The sequence below is a fragment of the Pollicipes pollicipes genome, unplaced genomic scaffold (genome assembly GCF_011947565.3).
Source record: "Pollicipes pollicipes isolate AB1234 unplaced genomic scaffold, Ppol_2.1 Scaffold_7261;HRSCAF=8764_pilon_pilon_pilon, whole genome shotgun sequence".
In the NCBI taxonomy this organism is placed as follows: domain Eukaryota; kingdom Metazoa; phylum Arthropoda; class Thecostraca; order Pollicipedomorpha; family Pollicipedidae; genus Pollicipes; species Pollicipes pollicipes.
In genome coordinates this window covers 23,444,691-23,471,183 of record NW_023597054.1, presented here as the reverse complement: position 1 = coordinate 23,471,183, position 26,493 = coordinate 23,444,691, and the positions used below count along the sequence as shown (strand labels likewise).

Genomic DNA, 26,493 nt, shown 5'->3' with positions numbered 1-26,493 from the left:
TCTGTCCCTGGATAAGACCTTCTGTGGATCCAAAGGATAGATAAGCTTATGTGGTGGCCAATGAAATTCTACCAACCATACCGAAATGGGCGTTCCAAAGCGGTACCCACACAGGCTCACTCAGGCTTGACTTAAAATAGGCTGAATACCCTGCGCTTGGACGGGGGGTTAATTTGAACCACTGGGGTCTCAGGCGCTAAGGGAGTTAGATACACCAAATTTACAGGGTGTGTTTGTACATTAAATCACTTGTGTCAAAATCTAAGGTTCTTAAGTCATGACCCTCGAGTCAAATATTGTCAAAAAGCTTCAAATCCAGATTGGTGCTCAAAGTGTCCCAAACCTTGTCATGCCACCACCGTGAACTTCAGTGCTTTCTCTAAGCAAAGGGTCCTGGTGCTCATTTAAGGTCAGTAACATTGTTTAACCCTTCGAAGATCATGAGGACCAAAATGATACAAGACTCCTTCGATTTTTCCATTTGGATAAACGTCAGGGATTACGCTAGGCAGCATGTTTTTCACAACCAAATGTGGACCTGGGCCATTTTAGGTCAGTGACATACTCAGACCTTTAACAGGTCCATGAAAGATGTATGACGCGGTTGCTGCTATTGCTAGATTTCGATTGAGTGCCAAAAATTGCCTCATGCAGCAAACTCTAGAGTTCAAACACAGGCTGGTTTTGACCTTGGTCCGACCCTCATACTTGACCCTAGGTCAGTTTAATTTTTTAATCCAAGGGTTTTTCGCCTAAGAAACTATCTCAGAGGCGTATGGCTTCGTCTAACGCTCAGTTGTTGTGTCAAATTGAACCATTTCCTAGAATTTGTCTTCGCTTCACTTTGACCTGCTGTATCTTACAAGGTACATTTAAATTGTTGGTGCCAAACGATCCGCTAACCCATTGTCTGCAGCTATGCATACTTTGGCGCCGCTTCACCGCGCTGTTGGGAAAACATTCTGGAAAAACCGTTGGGGGGGGGAGTCAAATTTACCTTCCCGCCCGAGTGCGCGTTAATTTTGCGTGCGGTAATGTCGCAAAATACTCCAAGTTTGCGTGTAGGAGAATGGAACAGGAATAAAAATAAGCCAGTCGACCGATGAGTGAGCGAAACGTGTTTTTGTTTTCAGACAAGGCGGAGCGTATAGTCACCATTTAAAAAGATATCCCATGAGGCATATATTGAATGGCTTACAAAGGGGACACCACAAACCTTCTGCACATGTATGGGGGGGGCCGTTTGACAACCATGCCACTGGTAGTATCAAAACCCGCAAGTTTTGCTTTCGCTGGTCGATTAAAACAGTTGTGCAAGTGCAAACACGCCGCCAAAATGTGCTAAAATGACAGAGTGCACCAAGGGTTTTCAACAAAAAGCCTTGTGAGGGTCAAATAAAAAAGCCGACCAAAAGGCCACTTGCTGACGTAAAAACTGAGATTTTGTCGCTAAAATAAGCTGACAGCAGCTCCAGTCTACAACGATTTTATGTACTACGTCCGTTTCACGTTCCTTCTTCATGACAAAGTTCCTTGTCAGGGCGGCCAGCGAGTGTGAGTAGTACGGCTCACACTCGCTGGTTCCTTGCCACGACTGCCGCCGAGTGTGAGTAGTACGGCTCACACTCGCTGGTTCCTTGCCACGACTGCCGCCGAGTGTGAGTAGTACGGCTCACACTCTCCGGTTCCTTGCCAGGACGGCCGGCGAGTGTGAGTAGCATGGCTCACACTCGCCGGTTCCTTGCCACGACTGCCGGCGAGTGTGAGTAGCACAGCTCACACTCGCCGGTTCCTTGCCAGGACGGCCGGCGAGTGTGAGTAGCACGGCTCATACTCACCGTTTCCTTGCCAGGACGGCCGGCGAGTGTGAGTAGCACGGCTCACACTCGCCGGTTCCTTGCCAGGACGGCCGGCGAGTGTGAGTAGCACGGCTCATACTCACCGGTTCCTTGCCAGGACGGCCGGCGAGTGTGAGTAGCATGGTTAACACTCGCCGGTTCCTTGCCAGGACGACCCGGCCGAGTGTGAGTAGCACGGCTTCATACTCGCCGGTTCCTTGCCAGGACGACCGGCGAGTGGTGACTAGCACGGCTCACACTCGCCGGTTCCTTGCCAGGCGCCGAATATAGAGGCACGAATTCGACACCCCGCTAGCATTAGCTTGTGATGGAAGAACGGACTCCGGCGTTTCAATAAAACGCCTGTGTGAGAGCCATCAAACGGCCGGCCAGAAGGCCACCCATAGCCCTCGGTGGAAGTTCGCGTCCTCAATAAATGTCTGATAGCTCACTTGGTTAAAAGCGCCTGCCTTCTGATTCACCCACCCGTGGCTGGGTGAGATCGAATCACTCTATAGGCACTCGCTATCTCATTTCGAAAGATTTGGCCTGCGGCCCGTGGCGGCGGTTCGCCCTAGAGGTCAAGTGATGTCAGAGCGCAGGACGGGACTGTGTTGAACATTGCCAGACGTTTAACTTTCGCCAACAAAATCCGCCATATTGCACGATCGGATGGTAGAGTCAGAGCTCATACAACAAGCACCGTTCGGCGTGAGTTCTGATCCCAGAAATCCATCCGTTCGAAAGGTCCAGATCCGATCTGGGAAAATGCTTTGATGGATGGGTTTGAAACGTCGCTCTCGGTCGACTCAAGTGCATTGATCCTGGCAGCTAAGAACAGGTCACCGAATTCTTAGCACTTGAGCTACCGCCACAGCGCGAACTATCTTTTTTAACGAGTTGGGTGAGGTTGAAGCATTAGTTCTCTTACCATCCGAGAGCAGCCAAATTCTGGCAGCTAAGAATAGGTCACGGAATTCTTAGGGCTTGGGCTACGTTACAGCGTGAACTATTTTATTAACGAGTTGGATCAGGTTGAAGCATTGGTTTTTTACCACCCGAAAGTGGCCACATGTTCAAAACATGGTTTATAGTCATTGTTCCTTGTCAAGTTAGCAGAATTTGCTATTACTAGCACCGAAAGAATGAAATTTACGGAACACTTCACGCACCCAGAAGCAGTAACCAAATCTTTTGAACACACGCCAGTTCATTCATTAGTCCTACCACAGTTACGGCGCCGACGTTTATGTGTCATCTGATAGCTCTAGGTGGAAATCCACGCAATGAGTGGATGCCCGATAGCTCAGTTGGTCAAAGTGCTTGCTTTCTGATTCACCCACCCGTGGCGTGGATGGGTGAGTTCGATTCGCTTTAGGCGCTCGCTGTTTGCCATGCAGGTATGGCTCGAAATTCGGCAGACTCAAAAGATGACTCGACAAAATTTGCCCCGTAACGGCATCATGACGCCTGAATTCTGACGTTTATATTTAAAGCACGGGCCAATCAATTACACGTAAGCGAGACTGGCAGATGCTGGCGCGCGATACCTCTGGTTTACCATGAATGCTTCGGGAAATCCGGAATCCGGCCGGAAGCCGATGAATGCCTTCTGAATGTCACGTGCTTGACCAATCTTTTTTTCGCTCAACGGCCGCCAACTTGACAACAACTTCCGGACGTGAACTGCTCATTTGCTATAATGGGCTTCACTTTGTTAAGCAAAGGGTTTTCGGCACGGCATTCAAAGCTCACCGATTTATTCGATTGCGGCGTTTTCGTTACCTGATGTCATGAGGCTGCTAGGACCGTATGAAATATCGTGATGGACGACTTGAAACTTGCGCGACGTTCAAGACACCAGGCAAGACAACACAATGCATTTTAAACTAGCTGGAAGATCGAAAAAATGTATGCTGTCTGTTGCTTTTGCGTGCGCATTACTACTGAAGATTGGTGACGGCACACTGTTAACAACCACAGAAACAGCTTCCAGTGGATCAATGCTTTTAAATGCAACGGGTTCAACAAAGCAACCAAACAATCCTGGGAATTCGTCCAGTTTCAACCACCTGAGATGTGCTCGGCATGCTCCCAGTTTGCCACAATTACAACCGGCTCACGGAACCACCATAGACCTTGCTGCCGTGAAGCGCAAGCATGGTATTCAGTGTTCCACGGCAACGAAGAAAGAACAGAAAAAGTTCTGTTCACTGCCGATTAAAATATCTTTGGAAGTTATGCAGATAACGGGTGTTGATGAAGTTACTGAAACAATAAGCCTAAGTATGACGTTTAGTGAGTTCTGGAAAGACACTAGAGTGCAGGCACCTCCAGAATATCGCGATGATTGTCCTGACGTTCAACGCGTGAACAATGACTCGGCCAGCTATCGGCCATCGCGAGCGAAGGATATGTTGTGGATTCCCGACGTTTACATCACGCGGATCGAAAGCGTATATGAACCAGAAATCCTGATGAGAGCAGCATCCTTTCGCATGAGTAATGTCGGAGAGGTTAAGTTCACGACGTTTGGCATCTTCGCCATATCGTGCATGATGAACTTTGACAACTTCCCAATGGACATTCAGTACTGCCCCATGTACATGGAAAGCTGGCGTCTTGAGGACACTCATCAAAAGTGCTTTGGGATCCGGATGAGCCCATTGTTTTACAGGAAAAGTACAAACTCGATCAATTCACTTTCAGCATACGGATGCTTAACGCAACCACCATGCAATATAATACAGGGAACTACTCGCGCGCCGGCGTGGTTTTCATCTTTTCTCGCAAGCTGCAATTCTATGTGCTGCAAGTCTACTTACCTACGGTGCTGTCGTCATCATCTCGTGGTTGACGTTCCTCATTCCGCCGGCGTATGCGCAAGGCCGCATCATCATGACCATCACCACTATGCTGACGCTGGCTGCGCTCTTCAACATGGTCGAGATGCACTCGCCGTCGTCGTTCCTACATCAAGGCCATTGACATATGGATGGTCGTGTGCTACTCATTTGTATTCGTCGCCGTCGTCCACTGCCTGGTCGATATCCGGTTGCACTTTATCGATTCGCAGGCATACAAGCACGAGGCGCTCGGCTTCCTGGCGCCCGTGTCGGTGGCGCTGGTCGAGAACCGCCAGGTGTTCGACGACCCTGTTCGGCGCGCCCGACGACGAGCCCGAAGCCGCGCCGTCCGACTATTTCGACGCACCAAGTCGGGCCTACCTGCCGGAGCACCGGCCGATTCTACGCACCACCCAGCCCACCGGGCGCCGCCGGGCAACGGTCAGCTTCTCCGTTAACTCGCAGACCGAAGACATGGCCGCCGCCGCCGCCGCCGCCGCCGCTTCCTCGTCCTCCTCCACGCCGCTCGGGCGCGACCAAGGGGACGAGCGCGACAAGCGCTGGGGTCACGTGGCCGTTGTCTTCGAGAAGACGTCGCTGATCGTGTACCCAGCCGCCTTCGTGCTGTTCAACATCTGCTACTGGGCCTACTACCTGAACGCGGCGCGGCCGCCGCATCTCCTGGCGGCCGAAATGGCGGCCGGCTTCACACCGCGGCCGAGTGTCGGTCGTCTCACGACGCACGGCAACCACTGAGCTCCGCGCGCCGCGGGCGCGCTCGAGCTTAGCTCGCACACTGCTGTAGCGGCGAGCGCGTGCTGAGCTCACACGCTGTGCTGTAGCGGCGGGCGCATGCTGAGCTCACACGCTGAGCTGCAACGGCGGGCGCGTGCTGAGCTTACACGCTATGCTGCAGCGGCGGGCGCGAGCTGAGCTCACATGTAGAGCTGTAGCGGCGGGCGTGAGCTGGGCTCACACGCTATGCTATAGCGGCGGGCGTGAGCTGAGATCACACGCTGAGCTGTAGCGGCGAGCGCGGCAGTAACCCGCCCACCGCACCAACTCGGGGCTGTGCTCTGTGCTCGGCAGTCGTCCGGCTACCCGGCCCAACGAGTCCGGCACCACAAGAGGGATTCAGGGTCCATTCCATAGATCGGAGAGGTTCAGGGGCTTTCCTCACTATCGTCGGTTGTTTGCAAAACTAGCGTTTCGTATCACGTGACAGGTAAAATATAACCACACAGCTATGACCAGTCGCCCAAGTTGCATTAATCAGACCCAGAAATACAAAACGACGCAACGGAGCCACTAAAAAACAAGTCATACGTAGAGGCCACCAGGCACGGCAATTGTAACAAGGTGCGACCATTTATCTCGTGGGTTTTTTCGTGAACACAAACCGCGTGGCACCTTTTCTACGAATCATGCCCCTAGTCAGTCGCAGCGAGTTAGTACACTGTAACTGACTGCCTCAAAACTAACGTTTTGGACGCCAGGCGATGCTTGACCAGCCTTGCTTTTTATAAAACAAAGGTGCAAAACCATTCAAAATGCTTGCAGAGGTTCTGACCCACGCAACTCGCAATTGATACCGCAGTTGGCGCGCACTGCGCCGTACAAAGGTCAGCCTCACGTATAGCGGCCTATCAGGCTCGATATCGCAAGACAAGCCTCACAGGCACAGTCTGATAGAAAGGCCGCCCATGTCACTGGCGTCAGCTGGCCGCACCACGCCGCGATGGTAGCGAGCGACGTCCATCCAGCCTCGAACGCGCACAGACGCTGGCGTCCGTAGTCTGGCCTGTCATTCGTGGGCGTGGTGTGCTGCACGGCAACGGATGGAGCCGCCACCAGAGTTGGCCACGGCCCTGCGGTCGACGCCGCTCGCCGTCCGGACTTCCGCACCTGTCTGCAGCGGCTCTCATGGCGGTCCTGTTCCGAGCTAACAGCAGATCTCACGGCGGTCCTGCCCCGTGCTAACCGCAGCGGCTCCCACGGCGGTCCTGCCCCGAGCTAACCGCAGCTCTCACGGCCGTCCTACCCCGAGCTAACAGCGGCTCTCACGGCGGTCCTGCTCCGCGCCCGCAGCAGCGGTTCGGTTTCTGTCAGCGGCCAGACCAGGCCGGTCACGACCGGCTCACCGAGATGGCGACTGACGATCCAAAGCCAGAGCGGCCACGACGGCGGCGGCAGGGCCTCTGTCCACGGCCAGACCACGGCCGTCACGACGCCAGCCGACTGTTGTCTTGCGTCAAACTCCGGTACGTGTCCTGGCGAAGATGTGTCGCAGTGTGAGCGATGACCTTGTAACAGTAGCGGTGTGTCTTAGGAGATGTTTACATACATATTAGAAGACGACATACCTACCCTTTCTTCATGCAGTCGTCTCACAATACCGTGGGTACATGCTAATGAGATTGGCAACCATCAGGTCCAGATCGCACATCTATCACGCATGGCATCTGTGGTGGCATCTCCAAGACCGTACACAAAGCCTCATTGCGCTCCCTACTAGGGACGTAAGAGGTTGGATCGGAAAAGGAGCTAATACTGAATCGTCGCCGCCGTCGCCGGTCGAAAAACCTGTAATGGCATACTGAAATGAGGCTTTAGCCACCTGAAGTTAGATTTCGTTAAACGTAAACACAACTATAGCGCACACAGGGAATGGAAACCGATGGCATGAGGTGCCAGCGATGAACACAACCTTGATAAGTGACGCCAAGTCCAGCAGCACGGTGTTCGTCGGAAACCAAGAGCACCTGGCCACCCTAGCTGCAGTCAAGTTTCAGCATACAGCAGCAGATGAGTTCGGCTAAATGGGATTCGACGTTGTCGACAGAGACCCTCTGAGCGCTGTAAATGCCCCTCGAAGTGAGCCGCTGCAGCTGCTGCGCGGCAGCGCTCAGTGGCCGTGACAGCTGCGGAAGCGGGGCGTCGCCATGGAACAAGCCACGCGTCTGCGACCCAGGCGCCGACCGACTGACCTTCTTGACCCGGTACAGCTGGTCCAGCGAGTGGTTCAGGAACGGGCGCACGGTGTTCAGCTCCAGCAGCGTCAGGTGGTCCAGCTTGGCGTACGACGAGTTGGACTTGAGAAAGGCGTCCACCGAGGAGCGCAGCTTGGCCACACGGATGTCCCAGATGTCCTGGGGACAGCAGCCGGGCAGGTGCGTCTCGCAGCCATCCACTGCTCAAGTCATGGTCACAGAGCGCGCCTTCCCACTTAGAGCCACGATGGCCAATCAACTTGCTAGATATACGGCCATCTAAATGTTTCTGGCAGGCAAGCCAAACTGCATTTTTTGATCAAAGCTTTGTGCAGCTGGCCCGATACAAGGCATGAAAATAACCAGCAGCATATGCAGACCTATTGAGGAATAACCCTCGCTACACATTATCATCAGCTGCCTCAGCACGTGATAGCATGGCGACGTTCAGCGCTCACCACATTACCTGGCTTACCGTACCCGTGTACCCGTGACAGGCACAGCACCTTCAAGATACAACCAACTGGGTTTGAGCCCTAATGAGTGCTCCGCACTTCCCTGCCAAAGGGAGGGGGAGGACCCCGACGACAAGCGGCCATGCCATCACATCGAACGACAAGCTGAAATACTCAGTGCTGTTGGCTAAAAGGCTATGGCAAAAGTCATTAACAAACCTAGTTCGGACCACCAGGACATCGGGAAAGTAATCACGCAACAGGCCATCCTTAGCGATGGTCTCCACCCGATGGTGCGCGAGAAGGCGAGCCATGAGATCGCATAAAAGACCGTGCGGCACTAAACGCAGAGAAAAAGCCCTTAGCTGTCGTGTTGAAAGCTCAGGGAATCGAAAGGCAGCGCTACGTGAACCGCAGGGATGCATTGCTCTCCATGTGTCGGAGCCAAAAGCAAACCGGATAAAACCTGCAACTCAGGTCATTCGCATCACCTCACGTCGAGAGTGACCCGGGGAGCGCATGTTCCACGCGCCAAACCACGCTGTTTAGGTGGGGCTCAGACACACGCGCTAGCGCCACCAGCAACGTTGAGGGTCGCGCACATCGGGGCGCGAGGTCGACGCGCGAGATTCCCTGGGAACCCACCCGTTCGGGGCCGAGTCATACCGCGATGGGTGAGGGGCTACCTGCCTTCAATCCGCATGTGAGCGGCGGTACAGCCCGGGCCAGCGCTCTGCATGTGGCGCGCGCCGCGGCGACAAGCCCTCCCCCCCTCACCCCATGATCTTAGCATAATTCCGTCCCAATGCAGGTCAGCGTCGCGCGCGTTCCGAGTCTCTGACTACAGTGTCGGCGGCGGGGCATACCTTGATGATGGTGCGTATCTCATCGGCCCGCGGCAGGTCTCCAGGCGCCACGTCAATCATCAGCTGCGTTACCTCCATGTAGTGATCGCTGGGCATGGGCGTGAAATGCGCGGAGTTCTTCTCCTCCTCCTTTTTCTCCTGTCGGCAGCACGACGAAGGTTGCCGCAGGGGTAACGAACGTCACCACTGGAGGGATGACAAGCGTCGCCACCAGGAGACCGGTGTCACGACTGAGGACTGGTCAGTGGTGACGGATTTTTTTTTGAAATTTGATCCGAACCTTTGGAATGGATGGATTTCTGGGATCAGTGCTCACGCTAAGCAGTGCTTGTTGTGTGAGCCCTGACCCCTACCATCCGATCGCGCAATTCCAGGCAACGGCAGAATTTAGTGGCGAAAGCTTAACGTGCCGCAATGCTCGGCACGGTCCGTCCTGCCCTCTGACGTCAACTGACCTTTAGCGCGACCACTGCCACCGGCCGCAGGCCATATCTGTCAAGGACAAATAGCGAGCATCTAAAGCGACTCGAACCCACTCCGCCACGGGTGGGTGAATCGGGAGGCAGGCGCTCTAGCTAACTGAGCCACCGGTCACGGAATCCGTCACCACTGGAGGGACAACGAGCGTCACCACTAAGAGAGTGGTGTCGCGACTGAGAACCGGCCAGTGGTGACGGTATCAGTCACCACTGGAGGGACAACGAGCGTCACCACTAAGAGAGTGGTGTCGCGACTGAGAACCGGCCAGTGGTGACGGAATCAGTCACCACTGGAGGGATAACGAGCGTCACCACCAGGGGACTGGTGTCACGACTGAGAACCGGCCAGTGGTGACGGGATCAGTCAACACTGGAGGGCTACACCAACCAACACATGAGTGAAAACTTCATTCCATCGTAAAATGGGCCATCAGCATGGGTGCCAGAGCAGCACTGCGACACGCACTGCAGCTCAAACATAAGGACTGAGGCCGAGCCTGGCTAGGAGATCCAGGGTCATAACCAGAGGGCCATGACGCTGTGTAGTTGACCTGACCGCCATAATGGAGAGGCACTGACCGCCGACGTTACGCCTACCTACGTCATGAACGTAACTGACGTAAGAAAGGAATGCCGTCACAGGCGCCAGGTTGTGCTGCCAACATCACCACTCTACCGGAGGAACACGCACCACTGGCGTCACCCCGTGCTCGGTGAATCGGCGCGGGGACGGGGACGGGGACGGGGACGGGGACGGGGACGGGGACGGGGACGGGGACGGGGACGGGGACGGGGACGGGGACGGGGACGGGGACGGGGACGGGGACGGGACGAGGACGAGGACGAGGACGAGGACGAGGACGAGGACGAGGACGAGGACGAAGACGGGTTCAGGTCAAGTCAAGTCAGGTCAGTCAGGTCAGGTCAGGTCAGGTCAGGTCGAGTCGAGTCGAGTCGAGTCGAGTCGAGTCGAGTCGGGTCGGGTCGGGTCGGGTCGGGTCGGAGCATGCCCACCTGCAGGCGAGCCACGTCCATCCAGTCGGGCGGCACGATGCGACACTTGCTGCGCTGTCGCAGGTTGACGGCCAGCCAGACGGGCACGGTGATGGGCAGCGCCGGCCGGAAAGGGCCCACGTCCCCGCCGATCAGGTACAGTCGGTCCTGCTGGAAGTTCGGGATGATATTGAGCGTGCCGCCCTCCGCCAGAAACTCCATCTCGTCCGGGGAGATCATCTCTGAAATGGACGAGACTCTCTCTCAACACAAGCGAGCATACATAGTTCAGCTAAGAAATGTGCAGTCCTCATACATAAACATGAAGAAAGGAATTAGAGCAGGTGATGAGTGGAAAAACTAGCATACCTAATAGGTTGACTTGCTTGTGGCTGTAAGGCCTACACAGGAATCTTGTACATTGCATATTCAGCCATCCCTCCCATGATTCCCTAACATGTGTGAATGGCTGCACTGCTAATGACTGGAAGTGTCAAGTGTGGCCATGGTACAATGCAAGTATAACTTCATATAGAGGTCATTCAAGCACACTGTATTCAAGGTGAAATGTTTGCAAAACCTGACCACCAGGGATTTAGAGCCCCAAAAGGAATATAGAATAACATAGACAATATGATTGGAACAGCAGTGTCAGAATGTGACCAACTAATATTTGCTGACAAGTAGCATTTAAACTAAGTCTGGGTTGTTCTTGCATCTATCATAGGTTTGGGCAAAATGCTACAAAACTTAGCAAGTTGGAAAGGTAAAATAAGCTTTTTATAGTTCAATGAGGTCTGGAAGGTCTACAGCAAATTGTGCAGACTTTATGCAGCAAATAAGCTTCCTGTCACATTTGATTAACACTTTGTGAAATAACAATGATGGCTGCTGCTTGCCATGCTTACAATGTATTTTTACAAACAAATATGGTTTCCTCAAAAACTGTTGAAGTTACTACATTATAATAATATTTGCCTTCCACACTGTGTGCTTCTACTATACACATGACAATGCTAATCAATTGTTTTCCATGCAATTGTGTAATATGCCGTGATATAGAACCACATGCCATGCAACTTGAAGAACACATGAAGCCAGCATTATTGCTAGGCAGGTTACCATCCTTCAGTCTGCCACTATTACAATGTACTGCAGAACTGATCCATGTTTTCAACCTGTTTTAACTTGTTTTGTAAGCCTTCCTAGCCCAATTTGATGTAGCCTAATCATCCAAGATGTATGTATTGCTTTCAAATATGATGTGACTTCATTGTAACTGCTAAGCAATGCAAATGTTTTAGGCTCAAAGGTGAACATAGTGACCTGCATCACAATATTTGCAAAAGATTGCAGTGATGTGGAAAGCTGCAGACTGGCATGGTAAACATGCCAATACAACTACTTTGCCACTTACTTTATTCCACAAATAGCTCATATCACCCAACTGAATGTGGTAGGAACATCAATGTTTATATACACAGCTCAATGCCTAACATAATTGTATTTTCTGCAGCTATTGAAAACAGACCTACATAAAAAAGAAAATAAGTATAAACAATACAACATCAAAAGTAATAAGAAACTAACAGGATTATATCATCATTTTCCCCACAGTAAATACTGCCACTCCAGGCACAATGGTAGTGCATGGTTGCTGCCAGTTTCAGCCCATAAAGACAATCTTTCAAGAAATTTTGAAATTGTAATGATACTTTCAGGCAAAAATATTACAAAAAACATTTTTCAAGCAACATCAACCAAGCACTAAGCCAAATCTAGCTTTACCTTATCATAGCGCATGTGTGCCACCATTTCTGCATGCAATGATGGGGAGGTGTCAGGAGCAGCACATGGATTTTCAAAACTGAGGCTGGGTTATAACTGTCTGGTTAATAAGTTAATAATATTGAATGCAACGTGGTTGGCAGGCAGCAAATCAAGTAAAAACAATGTCATCCTAAGCCCAATTCTACAAACCGGCCCAAGCTATGCTAGACTTGCATGGTTACATTACAGCACAATCATAACGCCTAATTCCAGCTGTTGGTTGCTGGTGCGTGCACACTCAAAAAGATATAGACTCGATATGCGTAACAGTCGAAGTTTCCATCCTTACCTACCAATGCCTGCACCTGGTCACACTTTGAGTCTTTGGGCACATGGGTGAAATATGCCGGCTTAAGAATTATCGCCACTGAATAATCGCCTCGAAGGCGCCACTCAGACACAAGCCCCAAGGCACAAACCCAAATTACGCGCGGATGAATTCTCGCGCGCACGAATGGCAGCGATTCTGGTCGACAAGTGATACCACATTTACCGCACCGTGAGTAAAGTTTTCCCCAACCTTCAACCGGAAAAAAAACAGATTTGTAGGGAAAGCGCTACCGGGATTGACGCACAAGAGGCAGGCGACGAAAATCCAAGTAGTGCCTTGGTGCTACTGCTTTCATGAACAAGCCGTTCTATGTATATATTAAGGTCGCTGCTGCCGTTGAGAGGACTATTTTGTTGCGTAAGGATTTAAAAAGTCAATGTTGTCTTTTTCTCTTCCAGTTGCGACGTTTTGAGTTGTTTGTGCTTCATTAGTCTTGAAACACTGTTACGGCGCCCTCGGCCGAAATCTGACGTCTGCACTTACTGCTATGTTCACGCGGGCGTTCTTTTTACGCGAGTTGGGCGCGGTGAACTTCCATCGCAGACTATGATCCGAACAATGCCCGCGTCATACTTTGCTAAGTCATACTCTTCGGAAATATCTTGGATATACCATGGATATGCCTCATTCTCCCGGTTCTTGTCTGGTTGCCATGGGTGTCCTTTTAGAAAACAAGAGCACGAGGAATTTTGGTGGATGTTTCCTGGCCTAGCATGCAGCATTTTTGCCATCTTTGTACGCGATACAGCAGTGGTTTATAGATTGCGAATTTCTTGTACATCTGGTAGCTTAAATTCATCCAAGCAGGCATTTGTACCTTCCGAATAATCTACATTCCGACGAGCAGGTTGTCTTGGATTACAATGTCAGGACCCTCGGGTATGCGTTAAACTACATGCGACTTTTTGTGGTGTTACCCGCTTTTAACACGCGTTTTTAGACATTCCTTTGTGAACCGACCTAACTACTAAATGCCAAGTCATGTCACGACACCTGTGCAATATGCAGTTTGCAGTGCATATGCAGAACGCCCACCACCACCGGTCCCCACAATGCTGCAGCGCAGCGCGTGCCGGCACACCGCATCATACTCATTTCGCACAAGTCGTGTATTGTCGCGGTTGCTGAGCGCAACATCCGCCCAACACCACGTCTCCGCCGGCGACCACATCCCAGCCAGTTGGGCCGTCGCCCCAGCCCGGCGACAGTCCATGTTCCCGGGGCACTGAGGACACTACATCACAGACACGAGCGGGTGCCGGGGCCGGCTGGCAGAGCGCCCGGCCGCCGGTCACGCGGCCTCGGAGCCGGCGCCGGCCGTCAGCGGCAGCAGCAGCACCTGGTTGGCGGCGTCGCGCAGCCGCCACCAGCGGCCGAGCCGGTGCTCCTGGCCGCAGCCCACCAGCAGCCGGTCGCCGGAGGCGCTGAACACCAGCGCGTTGACGAAGCCGGCGGCCGGCAGTGCCATGAGCGGCGCCAGCGAGCCGAAGCCGGCCGCACACCGCCACAGCCGCACCTGGCCGTCCCACGAGCCGGACGCCACCAGGTCAGAGTTGACGAGGGCACCGACGGCCGACACCCAGCGCGGCTGCCGGCTGTCCGGGTCCAGGCCGTGCGCTCGCGGCACCGAGCACAGCGGCTTCTTTTTCGCGACGCTCCACAGGCAGACCATACTGCGGAGAGGCGCCCACGGTCACCACACAGGACAGCGGCAGACGGACGGGCCGAGTCATGTGGGCAGTGTCGGCTGGACACCTCAGGCTGGCAGGGCGGGGCCATGTGTCACAAACGCCAGTTCCCAAGTTCAAACGAATGCTACGAGCATTCTAAGACAAAAGAGAAAACAAGTGACAATCCAAAAACCCGTAAAAGAAAATATAACTTCAAAACATCTCGCGCGGAACGCACGACACCACAGCTGACGCCAAATGCATATTTGGCGTCTTCGGGAACGGCAGCACGAGTGAACACCACGCAGGCCCATCGAAGAATCCCCGGCGTCCATAAGAGCCGCCGTGGATCACATCGTGGCACTCCGGAACGCCCCGGAGTGCCGCGATGACCTACGCGCCGCTCCCGTCGGCTGCAGCTCCACCTACCCGTCCTGACCGCCCGTCACAAAGTGCTCCTCGTTGATGAGCTTGATGCAGTCGATGCTGTCGCGGTGGCCGGTGAACACCAGCTGCGACTCCTCGGCCAGCTTCCAGACGCGCACCGTGTTGTCGCGGCCGCCGGCGGTGACGGCGCGCTCCCTGCTCAGCGCGTCCACGGCCGTGACGCCGTCCTGGTGGCCGAACCTGCGGCGCGAGCCACAGCCTGTCACCGTCGCACCGACAGAGGCGCGGACGACTGCCCGTCCGCGCCGCCACGCCGCTCATGCAGCACGCAGCCCCGCCATCGGCACGCCCAGTCACATCGTCACTAGTCGTAACTTGTTCAGTGCATTCGCAATGACATTATTCACATAGATAAGACAGTAGTAATAGCCTTATTCTTCCGAGAAAAACTGGGAGAACGGGGACATAGATAGGTTAATATTCGGCAACATGCACTTCTGCTATTGTTTGGATAGACATGTTGCTATGCATCAACCCATCTATATCTCCATTATCCGGGTTGTTCTCCCAGGAATAACGCGATTAGTGCTGTCTAATCATTACCGGTCGGTTGGCGAAAACCCCGTGACCACATTACCTCTCTCGCGTGCGGCGCACTGCCGTCTGAACTCACAGAGACTCGATGTAGGAGCGGTCGTGCACGCTCCAGACCTTGACCATGCGGTCGGCCGAGGCGCTGAACAGCTGGTGCGTGCCCCGCTGGAAGGCCAGCCCGGTGACGGCGCCCCGGTGGCCGCGGAACACGTGCAGCCGGCTCAGCGTGGCCGGTTCCCACAGCTGGATCAGGTGGCTCATGTCGCCACTCACCTGGCGACACACGGCATACGTCACGCCACAGCTGAACTACATAGCACCCGTCACGCCACAGCTGAACTACATAGCACCCGTCACGCCACAGCTGGACCACACAGCGCTGGTCACCCTACACCTGAACCAAACAGCACCTGTCACACTACAGCTAAACCACACAGCATCTGTCACACCACAGCTGAACCAAACAGCACCTGTCACCCCACAGCTGAACCACACAGCACCTGTCACCACAGCTGAACCACACAGCACCTGTCACACTGCAGCTGAACCAAACAGCACCTGTCACCCCACAGCTGAACCACACAGCACCTGTCACACTGCAGCTGAACCAAACAGCACCTGTCACCCCACAGCTGAACCATACAGCACCGGTCGCCCCACAGCTAAACTATACAGCACCTGTCGCCGCACAGCTGAACCAAGACATTCCCTCTGCCGGATCACACACCATCCGTTACTGCCCGATATGGATCGAACACGCGGGCGCGCACTACCACCGACATCTAACACAGCTCTATATTTTCCGCTCCGAACAGCCAAGGCTGGCGTGAGCTCGTACCAAGTATTTGTTGTCTGACGATATGGCCATGGACATGATGTGCGTGGTGTGGCCCTGGTGCTTGTCCTCCGTGCCCTTCCGACCTCCCGGCACCACCTGGACGCGACGGCACGTCTCCAAACACCCTGCCAACGAGCAGACGTTAGCCACTGGTATCCTCCCGGCACCACCGGGACGCGACGGCACGTCTCCACACACCCTGCCAACGAGCAGACGTTAGCCACTCGCCCTTCCGACCTCCCGGCACCACCTGGACGCGACGGCACGTCTCCAAACACCCTGCCAACGAGCAGACGTTAGCCACTCGTATACATATTCGGCACGGAGGATCAATTTTCACTCCTGATTTAAGCGAGAACAACATTTACACCTGCGAATACAAAGCGTACATACGCAAAGCTACGCAGCCAAGCTAGCATATAATCAAACACTTGCTGACTGCCTATCTGAAGTTACCGTCGCTTGCTGCCATTGGCAACGCTAGCGCAATTTTTCGCTAGAGTAAGATAAATTACCAAGTTCCAATAAGGAATGTTTCGTATGATGACTATACGCTACACAATCACCCTTGGAGTGAAGTGTGGTGACCAAGCGCTAGAGTAATACTATTCTTCGCTCGACTCAGTCAATTATTATTTTCACTCGTATCACGCAGTGGTTTCCTAGCAGCAGGCAACGGAATAGATAGAATACCATGCAATTACAATAATACTTTCAACAAATGTTTGTTCTGCTCGTAGCTTGCAGTAAGCAGCCACGGTATGTGGAACGAAACAAAAATACGTCAACGACGGCATTCTTGTACAACCAGCTGCGAATAAATGTTATCATTACCAATAAATTCACGAAGGTCCATACAGCTATCTCCCGCCCTCTCCTGGTAAAGCAATGTGTCACCTAGCTCAGCACTGTGGCTGCCCACCCCACATGTTTTCATGAGCATTTCATGAGCATATCAAAGAGACCACATGATATCGTTCGGCTATGTAACAGATGGTCTTATACAGCAATGCATAAGGAAATCCGATCTCCTGATCCTGGGTGCGATTACGTGATTTCGGTCAGTCTCCCTTGTGAAGACGGACTACTCGCTTCACGGGATTATCAATGCACGCGAATTGGCGTATTACATTTGGTACTAAGTACATAACGTATTCGGATACATATCTGATTGTTGTCACAGCTCGGTGGGGCCAATGAAAGCATGTCCCAACGTGTTGAAAACAGCAGAAAATCTCTCGTTCAGGATTCCCATCATCTTCCTGTTCTCTCTTTTGTTCAGCAATGCGGTCAGCTGGCGCGACATGTGTAGGCTGCACGGCCTCCAGCCCTGACGCCGCCTCCGCCACGGGCTCCGGTCGCGGCGTACGTACACTTGATGAGGGCGCAGTCCTTGGAGCCGGTGTAGAGGTGACGGTCGTCGGGCGAGAGCAGGGCGCAGGTGACGGGCAGCTGCAGCTGGCGGCAGCGCAGCCGGCGCACCTCGGCCGGCTGCGGGCGGCGCACGGCGTCGGCCAGCGGCCGCTGCAGCCGGCCGGCCCGCTCCAGCACGTCCCTGCCGCAGCCGCTCAGACACCGAGCGGCCGGCCCGCTCCGCCGCCTCCGACTCGGCCCGGCCGCGCTCTGGACGGTTCATACGGCCGGAGCCCGGCGGTGAGGGCGACCACAACCGCGACCCGTGCGGCCTCCTCCGCCCCCTCCCCGACACACAGGACCCGTCCGCGGACGGTCAGACCCCGGCGGTGAGACGGTACACCGCGACCTGTGCGGCCTCCTCCGCCCCCTCCCCGACACACAAGACCCGTCCGCGGACGGTCAGACCCCGGCGGTGAGACGGTACACCGCGACCCGCCCGGCCTCCCCTCCCCCTCCCCGTTACGAATGACGCAAAGAAGCGTTACTGGTCAGCAGTATCGTCGCTGCCTGTCAATGAAGTGCGGGCTGCTCCGATTATGTTACAATAACTCAAGTCTTCTAAAAATATTCTCAGGTACCAGTATATGTCATAACAACTCAAACAAGTGATGGAATACATGACTTGGCATGTTAAACACACCTTGCTTCAATAAGGCTCTAAACAATGCCACTTTGCAACATGCAACTATCAAATTTTGCCTTGCATTATTCACACAAATGAAAATTAGTGTGCTACACCGATAACACCGCGATAGAACAATAAGGCAACATCAAATACATTGCGCCTATTCACATTACCCCTGAGCTGCCTTTGATGCAGCCCACAACGGCACAAACACCAAGCTGTGTGCCATCCATCAGCATTCAGCAACTCTGCTTTTGCTCTCTTGTCAATTTAAAGCTGAGTACCTACCTTGTCTCTCGATTTCCTCCAGGTAGAGCTTGGCCAGGCGGAGACGCTTCTCCTGAGCAGTCTCCAGCTCGGTCTCCGACAGCTCCGGCTCCTCAGCCGCCACAGGCTCATCTTCCAGCTCATCACTGTCGATCTCTTCATCCTCCTCCTCGACCAGCCGGGCACGCTTGGCCGCTGGCGCCTCTACTGGTCGCTGCTGGAAGGCAAAACTTGGCAATTGACGGCTGTAGAATGAGGGTACAGGCTTAGCATACTTATAAGTCAGTATTCTTTTTTCTTAAATGGCACCCGGCTTCATACCTACGTTTTGTCCCGAGAGCATGTCATGACAAAAAAATCAGTACATAATTCCTGGACTGCAGATGGCCGCTTGCATCCGCGTAGTTTTTTTGTGAGGAATACGGTGAAAGCCTTCGGGATAATGAGCAGCATACTGACACCTTCGAGGAGAATACTGAAAAAATTGCATACAGCACGATGTTGACCTTCGAGAAAGCATAGGTCTTATGCCTGCACAACATATACCTCGATGCAATCATCTGAAAAGAAGACGCGACATGATCCAAGTGATGACCTTTGCATGGTTACCAGGCATGGGGCAAAACCGGCTCTGGCTTTTGTTTCGGTTCCACGAAGTCGTAAATGTCCTCTTAATGCTTCGGATTTGGCTTTGACTTTGAACCAATTCCCACGGCTGTTTTCGGGTTCGTGCCAGCTTAAACGGTTTGCTTCGGCTTCAGCTTCAGCTTCCCGACATTTTCAGCAGCTGGCTTCGGCTTCAGCCTCAACATTCAACATGTTTTGGATGTGGCTACAACTTTGGCCGCATGCGAATGGAAGATGCTCCGGCTTTGCAATGTTGACTTATTCACTACATTTGCGGCACACGACAGTCTGCCTGTTCAGTTACCCCCCAAGTACCGCACAACGTTCCAAGGCTGTGATGCGGACATGGCTGGAAGCCAAACCCAGGCGACCATTCTTGGGGCCAATTAACAACGTACGACGGCCGGGGAATCTAACCATCCATTGCGCAAATACTAGCACAGAAGACGACCACGACGGTCCACAACAATTTCCGTCCTAAATCTTACGCTTTGTCTCAATTATCCACAACCCTTTGTGGTTTTTGCTGACACTATAGTTTTAGCACATAACACAACGGTTTTGGCGGCGCAAAATACCCCCCCCCCCCCCCCCCCCCCCCCCCCCACACACACACCAGATTCGCTTTTCGCCTTCGGCATTCGGATTGGAAATTAATGATCATTTGGCCTTGGCTTTGCACTTCTTACGTACGACGCCCCTGGCATCGGCTCCGTGTTCGCGTGTACAATGTTTGATGTGACTGACTTCGGATTTGGCTTCGTATTTATAAAATATGCCGTCATACCATACCAGCTGAAGCTCCGACTTGAGCTTCATGTTATTGTCTCAACTTTGGATTAGGTTACAAAGCCAGAAGCCTGGCTTCATCCCATGCCTGATGGGTACTGATGGAAAAGACTCCGCAATTGCCTTAAGCCCTTAATTTTGTATCATGGATGACATGGTTGAGTTATGCTACGCAAAAAACAACGAGCTGGCAAGGTGGTTTTTTTTTAGCTTGCGACAATGACCATTCTCCTTTTTTGCACCGTATCTCGGCACACAAGGGGTACGAAGCGATTCAGGAGTGTCAATGGAACAGGCTATTGGATGGCACCATATCGGCGGTAACACCGGCCATGTTGCACTCACACGAGCAGGCAAGAAGGATTTTGCTGTAAACAGTGTTTGCTTTTGTACGACGTCTCGGCCTCCAGAGCATGGAGCAACTCATTTTCATGTTTTAACTTAGGATAATGGATTCTCCTCTTTTCCAGGGGTTTACACCTTTTGTATCACAGCTCTGCATGTAGGACTAAGACACATCTGGGAGTGGCATGCATTGATAGGGTATCAATTGAAAAACTTGTGGTATGACATGTAACATGTACATGACATGTGTCACATGTACATGATCTACGGCAGATTTACTTGGCCCTTATCAACCATTTTCATGTTTTGCATCATATCTTAGTACCTAGACCAGCTACAAATGTGAATCAAACTGCAAAAATTTAATTACGTCAATCTGAACCTCTTGCACAGGAAAGCAAGCACACAAATGCTTGCCCTACCTGAGGGAAACAGTGCAGTGCCAGGATATGTAGAAGGCAGTGGAAATGAAGACAGAATGACAAACATAAGGCACCCTGGTGTACTTGTATGCTTATCATGTGTATCACAACATGTTGGCTCCCAGCTCAATGCTTGACCAAATATTTTGACCAATGTCCATGACCAATGACCAATGTAAACACAATGAGCAGCTATATGCATCTTTTAAGGCATGTGGAGAAACATGTAGTAACAGGGATGAAGTTTCACAGTATGATTTTGGGCAGGGCTGAGCAGTCAAAAGTGATGCACACCCCCACCCAAGCTATGCCACCAACCAGGATTCTTGCCAGATTTGATCAACTTTATTTTCGAACTTGGGGAGAGACCATGTTGAGGGAACCCCCTACCAAGTAGAAATGTACATCCCTGTGTGGTAGAAACATCACATGCCCTTTATGTACTTGTACATCAAAGCATTTAAATTGCACACACCTACATATTGCAATACAGCACATACCTTCTTTTTGTCTTTCTTTGCCTTGACTTTTGAACTTGGCTTCTTCCTGATGAAAAATGGCATGATGATCTGAAAAAGTGAAACCATGATACACAGAGAATCAAAGTTTTCTCCATGGTCTGATGTTGTAATGGATTATCACAAAAAGCAGCTCAGGAAGGGAAACCAATGCCAAAGCTTCTATCAATGTGCTTATGTTGACTTATAACATGGTCACATTATATCTGGAAGCACTTGGTTTACCTAACTCTTTTCGTTGCCTGGTGGCTACTTGCCTGGGCATACCTAAAATCCATATTCAGCACAACCTGATTCAGGAACAACAGAGCATATTCACATTCATTGTCACCCAATGTTCTGAAAAACTGTGCCCTTTGCTTTTGGCTGTGGTGTTTTCATGGCCGGCGGATTTCCAGCCCCATACTGATGAAATACACTCGTGTTGACTTGAAAACATCGTGACATACCAATCAATGTGATCACTTACCTAATGTGAGAATACCTGTCACTGAATGAACCGTACCACTGGACGCCTTGTGAGATACTGGCTTGATCACGAGGACAGGAGTTCTACGACAATACAAGATATGACACTGAATAAAGCCATATTCAAGAAATAACAGCGATTTGGCCTCAAACGTTCCACCACAAACAATCACTCAAATATGTTCACGGACCAACCAAAACCTGCGTGCGGCATACACGTGAGCGTACGCTTTGCGCATGTCGTGCAAGGAACAGTTGCGCTGAGACCGTCGCTAAATCGCACATTTCAAGGATAGCGTTATTTCACTGCCGTTTATGGAATTTGGCCTTCTTCAAACAACGGCTTGGCTTTTCAATGAGAAGATTTTAACAATGACAATTCTTCCTCCAAAGATATTGAGTCTGCAGAAAACGATGTATTAAGTCAGCGAGCATTCATAAATCACGCTGTGCACCTATGGTGGAAGAGCCAATGGAACGTAACCGAAGTTTCGGAAGCGTAGATGTGGCAAGCCGGACAGCACAATGCTGCCTGAACTGTGATTCAAAATATTGTTAAGATGATGATTAATACAGCGGAAAATACGGGTGCTGGCAAGCAACACCTCCATTTTGTCTTGCGGTTCTTGCTGAATTTGAGGCTGAACGCACGCTTTGTCTTTGGGACTTCACTTTTGCTAGCACGGCATAACCAAAGATGGGGCATTCACAAAACGAAGTCAATGCATGACAGCGGGATAGGGTCGAAAACGGACATGATACTATGTAATTTGGTTCGCGGACGGCCCTCAACACATATGCAACTTGTGTTGGAGCCTCCATGGCTGTCTGCCTGTCGTCTTTTTCTGTCAGCGCACTTGCGGGTGAAACGGTACGCGGAACGTGGCTAAAAATTATGTCCGACCCGTGCGTGCACGAGATGGTTCACGGCTGCAGTGCCAAGTGGCCGGCGTGCGTAAAGTGGTGCACGCGCGTGGTCCGTGCTGAAAGGTCTGTTTTTAGCCCCATAGTGCTTCCATTAACAAGCGTCCGGGTAGCCGGTTGAATGTCACGCGCGTGGGCGGGGGTGGGATGTCAATGGTGATCTCCTACCCCCTTTCGGGAGTGGGTATGGGATCAATTTGACCCACCTGAGACTTCAAAAGCTAAGAAAACTAGAGGTATCAAATTCGCAGGGTGGATAGGAGGGCCTGTACGTAATAACCCGAATACCAAGTGCTAATCAGGTCACTGATTTCATTTCAGGTCAGTCACCTCATTTGACCTGCAAAAGGGTCACGGTGGCTAAAAACATGGGACATTGTTTTGATTTTTGGAATTAAGTAAGCGTCAAGGTTTATGCTAGGCGGTATGTTCCTAAAAACAAAAGTTGATAGCCACCATCTAAGGTCAGCGACTTTATCGGACCTTTATGAAGTCCAAATAGGATGTTTATTGATGTCCTTGTGGTAATAAGTGGAATTGAGCGTTAAAATTATACCTCTTTAAGCAAGCCTCCCAGTAAAAAGAACAATTTGGGTTTGACCTCGGTCTGACTTTCTTACCCGACTCACACTGAATGGATTTAGTCGGGGGATTATCGCAACGCGTAATTTTCGTACCCACTAATGTATCACGCCACATAATGGTCCAAACATCTCATGTACCTGCCCGTAGGGCCGTAATCTCAAAGATCAGTTAGAGAGCCTCTTGCCCGGACTGGGGACCCCTGAAAACGAGCATTCTTTTGTTTCGGTCAGAGGTCACCAACACCGAGCAGTCGGCTCCGTGTCGGTCTGAGCTCTGGCGGCCCAATTCCCAAGCAGGGACAATGCCAGGCTCGCGATTTACATTGGTCGAGGTCCTTACAACAATGCCGAGCTCCTGTACCATTCAGGGGTTCATAGTTCCGGATAAGGTATTATGCGTCAATAAGGGGCCTCGAGTCTGTCAGAAAAAGTTGTGCTGAACAGGGACGGTGCCGGGATCGCGAATGACAGCGGCCTCTTGCGTTGGTCGGGGCCCTCTGACAATAGAAAAAAACACATGACGGCTCATGACGATTGTTAACGTTTAGGCGATGGAAGTGTCCTGTGCCAGGAAGGGCCCCGGTACCGAATGGTGGGCTCTCCAACCCAACTCCGGCATGAGCCCGTTAAGCCGAACTAAGGGTCTATGGGCCAATTATTTGATTAGCTGTGGCGATCATGAATATTATTACGTCAGTGGGGGTTCTTTTGTGTTCCAAAAGAGTAGGTAGAAATGAGTTAAGATATCGAATGAGACCATCCCATGTTCGCCTGAGAACGTTTCTTCTTTTGCAGAATGGACTGGCGAAGCAAACTATCAAAAGGTTTGAGCACACGCGCCTGCAATCTCAGAATCAAGGGCAGCGAAAGCCTGGGTTGCGATTTCCGTAAAACCGAATGACGGTGGCCACTCCAAGTAACACCAGGCGGCGGGTGCCGTGCGCGCGATAGTGACCGTCGTAGAGCAATACTTCCGAATGTCTTACCTAAATTAATTCGTGCTGTTCAAACCTTAGGTGCGGCGTATCTTTGCTACAACTTTGAAGCCGTCCTCTGGGCAGATCAGCAGCTGCAGCAACACGAAAAATAGGGATTTTACCTTCACTCCTCCAGTTCTGCGACAAGATTGCAGCGCCACGAAGTGGTGCTTCAAAGGCCAATCTGTTAAATTTATCAATCTGAAAACCGCACGGGTGAAATCTCCGACGGGCTACCCTCTAAATCTACGTTTTAAAGTCTTTAGCTTTCAAATGTACTTCTGTCAAAGGTGTCACCAGTTTCGTCCATCCGTTAGCCATGGCTCGGTGTTAGCCACGGAGCCGATGCTGCGCTGCCTATGGAAACTGCAACGTGTGGAGTCCGTTTTTTGAAAGGTTTGCGAGAGTGCATGCCCCAAAACTACGTACATCATTTGTATCATCAATCGAATTTGATTGGATGCTGAACATTTCCAGACAAAGATGGCTTGGCCAAGTCAATGCGCATTGTTGACCGATTTCGATCTACAATCTAAATTCGCATGGGCCTGACATCTCCGCAGACCCCAGAGAAAGATTCCGACAAAACTCCTGACTTGTATGGATTCAGCAAAGCGTCCGCTGGACCGTTGTACAAGAAGAACGCGGGTAATTTATTTCATGCAGTCGTTTGACGCATAATTTTTCTTCAGTTGATTGCCTACAAATTTCAGGCGGAATCGATATCGCGGTAGCTTCTGGCTTCTATTCCAGTTATAGAACTTAGAGTGAAAAAGCATGCCCGCATTAACAAAAGGGTCATATTCGGTGATGTATGGTTTGGTTTTTACTATCGGGAGGGGGGGGGGGGGGCCCTTTGCGAGCCTTGTGCCCCTCCCTCGCCAAGTCTCTGGCTGCGCGCCTGTACTGAAATGAAAGGAACCCATCGTTTCGGCGGCCCTCCGTTAAGTCTCTGCCCCCAACCCAAATTCGGACACGCCGGTAGAGGAACAAAACTCCCAGGATGGGTGGGTGCTACAGGGACCTACAAGGGAAACTTGTATGATGTTGCATTTTGGATGTTTTGCATGGTTTGGCTTGTCATCCTTGTAAATCGAATCCCATTGACCTATTATGACCTCGACCTGACTTGATTCGGTTACCCGACATGACGTTTATATTATAACGTATAGCAGAACACATAAAAAATGTCGCGGAACATTCCCTCACTGCAGGTACACCGGGAGCGCGTCAGCGCCTATTCTCACTCTCTGACGCTGGCTACGCTGTGACTTAGTCAGCCCGTGACGTCACACCTTCCCGGTCAATTTTCGGCTACTTTGCGTTCAACGACCGTCTAGGGTTTCATGATCAGGTGGCAGAATCTCAATGGTGGGTATATGTTTTTGAAAGATGAGTATTTTCGTGCAGCGCACTTAGCCGTATATAAGTCACTGCAGAACAAACAATGTCGCGTTTTGGTGAACACCAGGGTAGGGCGATAGTTTTATATTCAGTCGGACTCCACCTGACCCTCATCTTTCAGAATGTGTCATATTCGGGGAAGGTATCTTGATAACTTTTTTGAAAGTGCTGTATGCGTTTGAGTCAGGTACGGCCGTTTTCCTTGCTTGCCCCTCAAAACTTGTTTTGCAACTCTACGACACTGAACTAAGGCGTTTTCACAGCAGCAAAAAAAAAATACCACGTGAAACTATCTGCCGTCGTGGACTTTGCCGATCGCATTACTTTGCAGCAGTAATTATGTGTGGAAACCACGGAGCTGGGAACTTCCAGTCTGATTTCGACCGTCGAAGTGATTGCATGTGTTCGCTTCCTCTTGTTTTAAGTGAGGTTAAACCTACGAGTAGCGCTGAATGGTACAATTGTTAAGTGAGCCAGTATGGTAGAGCACAAATGTAGCTTAGCAAATATTGGACATTAGAAGCAATATCGCGTCTAGGTAGACTACACAGGTTTTGACAGCAGGCATGATGACGAGTATAAGTTCTTTTAGTGCACATTTTGTCGCGTGGGATTAATTCCATCTGACCAAGACAAAAAGGCATCGAGCGCTCAGGCCATTAATGGCGAACCTCATGACGGAACGATTAGCTGGCGAAAACAGGTTAGAGGCCAACTGCCGATGTCGTTACAGAAGCTGAGTTTGACAAGCAGCATTCCCACCGCAGTGATGGCACGCCGTACGCGCTGGGGTAAATAAAACACGCCTGTGATTATCATCCATGTATTTGATATATCGTCCGACTGCTCTGATCGCTGTCGTTTGCACATGTGTGAGTAAAGAGCCCATGCGACCAACAGTATGCGCTGGGCGTGACAGCCATCCTTATATCAAAGCCCGGCACTGGTGCTGCCCCATTCGTTGGTAGCCCATAGTTACCAGGCTAAATAATATTTTTAATTAGTCAGCA

The 26,493-nt window shown here is 51.6% G+C and overlaps 3 protein-coding genes across 5 annotated transcripts; 1 reads left to right on the top strand and 2 right to left on the bottom strand.

The window, feature by feature from the left end:
* Positions 1 to 4,833: 4,833 nt before the first annotated feature.
* On the top strand, positions 4,834 to 5,565 carry LOC119111205 (uncharacterized). The gene is made up of 2 exons (XM_037235025.1): positions 4,834 to 4,995; positions 5,192 to 5,565. The coding sequence occupies exons 1-2, from the start codon at positions 4,834 to 4,836 to the stop codon at positions 5,438 to 5,440; spliced, it is 411 nt and encodes a 136-aa protein (XP_037090920.1). The 3' UTR covers positions 5,441 to 5,565.
* A 976-nt stretch (positions 5,566 to 6,541) lies between these two features.
* Positions 6,542 to 12,674, bottom strand: LOC119113106 (DNA replication complex GINS protein PSF2). 3 transcript variants are annotated; one of them, XM_037237439.1, is made up of 5 exons: positions 12,587 to 12,674; positions 10,489 to 10,709; positions 8,996 to 9,133; positions 7,672 to 7,833; positions 6,542 to 6,954 (listed from the first exon to the last, which is right to left on the bottom strand). In XM_037237439.1, exons 2-5 carry the CDS (start codon positions 10,705 to 10,707, stop codon positions 6,907 to 6,909), a joined length of 567 nt encoding a protein of 188 aa, XP_037093334.1. In that variant the 5' UTR covers positions 10,708 to 10,709; positions 12,587 to 12,674; the 3' UTR covers positions 6,542 to 6,906. The 3 variants fall into 3 exon arrangements, with proteins under 3 accessions (XP_037093334.1, XP_037093335.1, XP_037093336.1); XM_037237440.1 differs by having other exon boundaries at positions 12,591 to 12,674; XM_037237441.1 differs by lacking the exon at positions 12,587 to 12,674 and adding an exon at positions 12,256 to 12,345.
* Positions 12,675 to 13,955: 1,281 nt separating this feature from the next.
* On the bottom strand, positions 13,956 to 21,823 carry LOC119112593 (U3 small nucleolar RNA-interacting protein 2-like; the record flags this gene model as incomplete). The annotated part of the gene is given in 9 exon segments (XM_037236811.1): positions 13,956 to 14,301; positions 14,728 to 14,925; positions 15,359 to 15,552; positions 16,118 to 16,242; positions 17,491 to 17,671; positions 17,673 to 17,740; positions 18,447 to 18,642; positions 21,109 to 21,177; positions 21,596 to 21,823. Coding segments are annotated over 8 exon segments (1,371 nt in total), but the record flags the coding sequence as incomplete, so codon positions are not given.
* Between the last annotated feature and the right edge of the window lie 4,670 nt (positions 21,824 to 26,493).

Excerpts from the sequence above, each read along its gene's own strand:
- LOC119113106 (XM_037237439.1), bottom strand. The coding sequence starts at position 10,707 with ATGATCTCCCCGGACGAGATGGAGTTTCTGGCGGAGGGCGGCACGCTC. Across the intron at positions 7,834-8,995 it reads AGATACGCACCATCATCAAG|GACATCTGGGACATCCGTGT; the intron begins GTATGCCCCGCC and ends TGCTGTCCCCAG. Across the intron at positions 6,955-7,671 it reads AGCTGTACCGGGTCAAGAAG|GACACGTACCGGAGTTTGAC; the intron begins GTCAGTCGGTCG and ends CATCTTCGCCAG.
- LOC119111205 (XM_037235025.1), top strand. The coding sequence starts at position 4,834 with ATGGTCGTGTGCTACTCATTTGTATTCGTCGCCGTCGTCCACTGCCTG. Across the intron at positions 4,996-5,191 it reads GCCAGGTGTTCGACGACCCT|TCGTCCTCCTCCACGCCGCT; the intron begins GTTCGGCGCGCC and ends GCCGCCGCTTCC.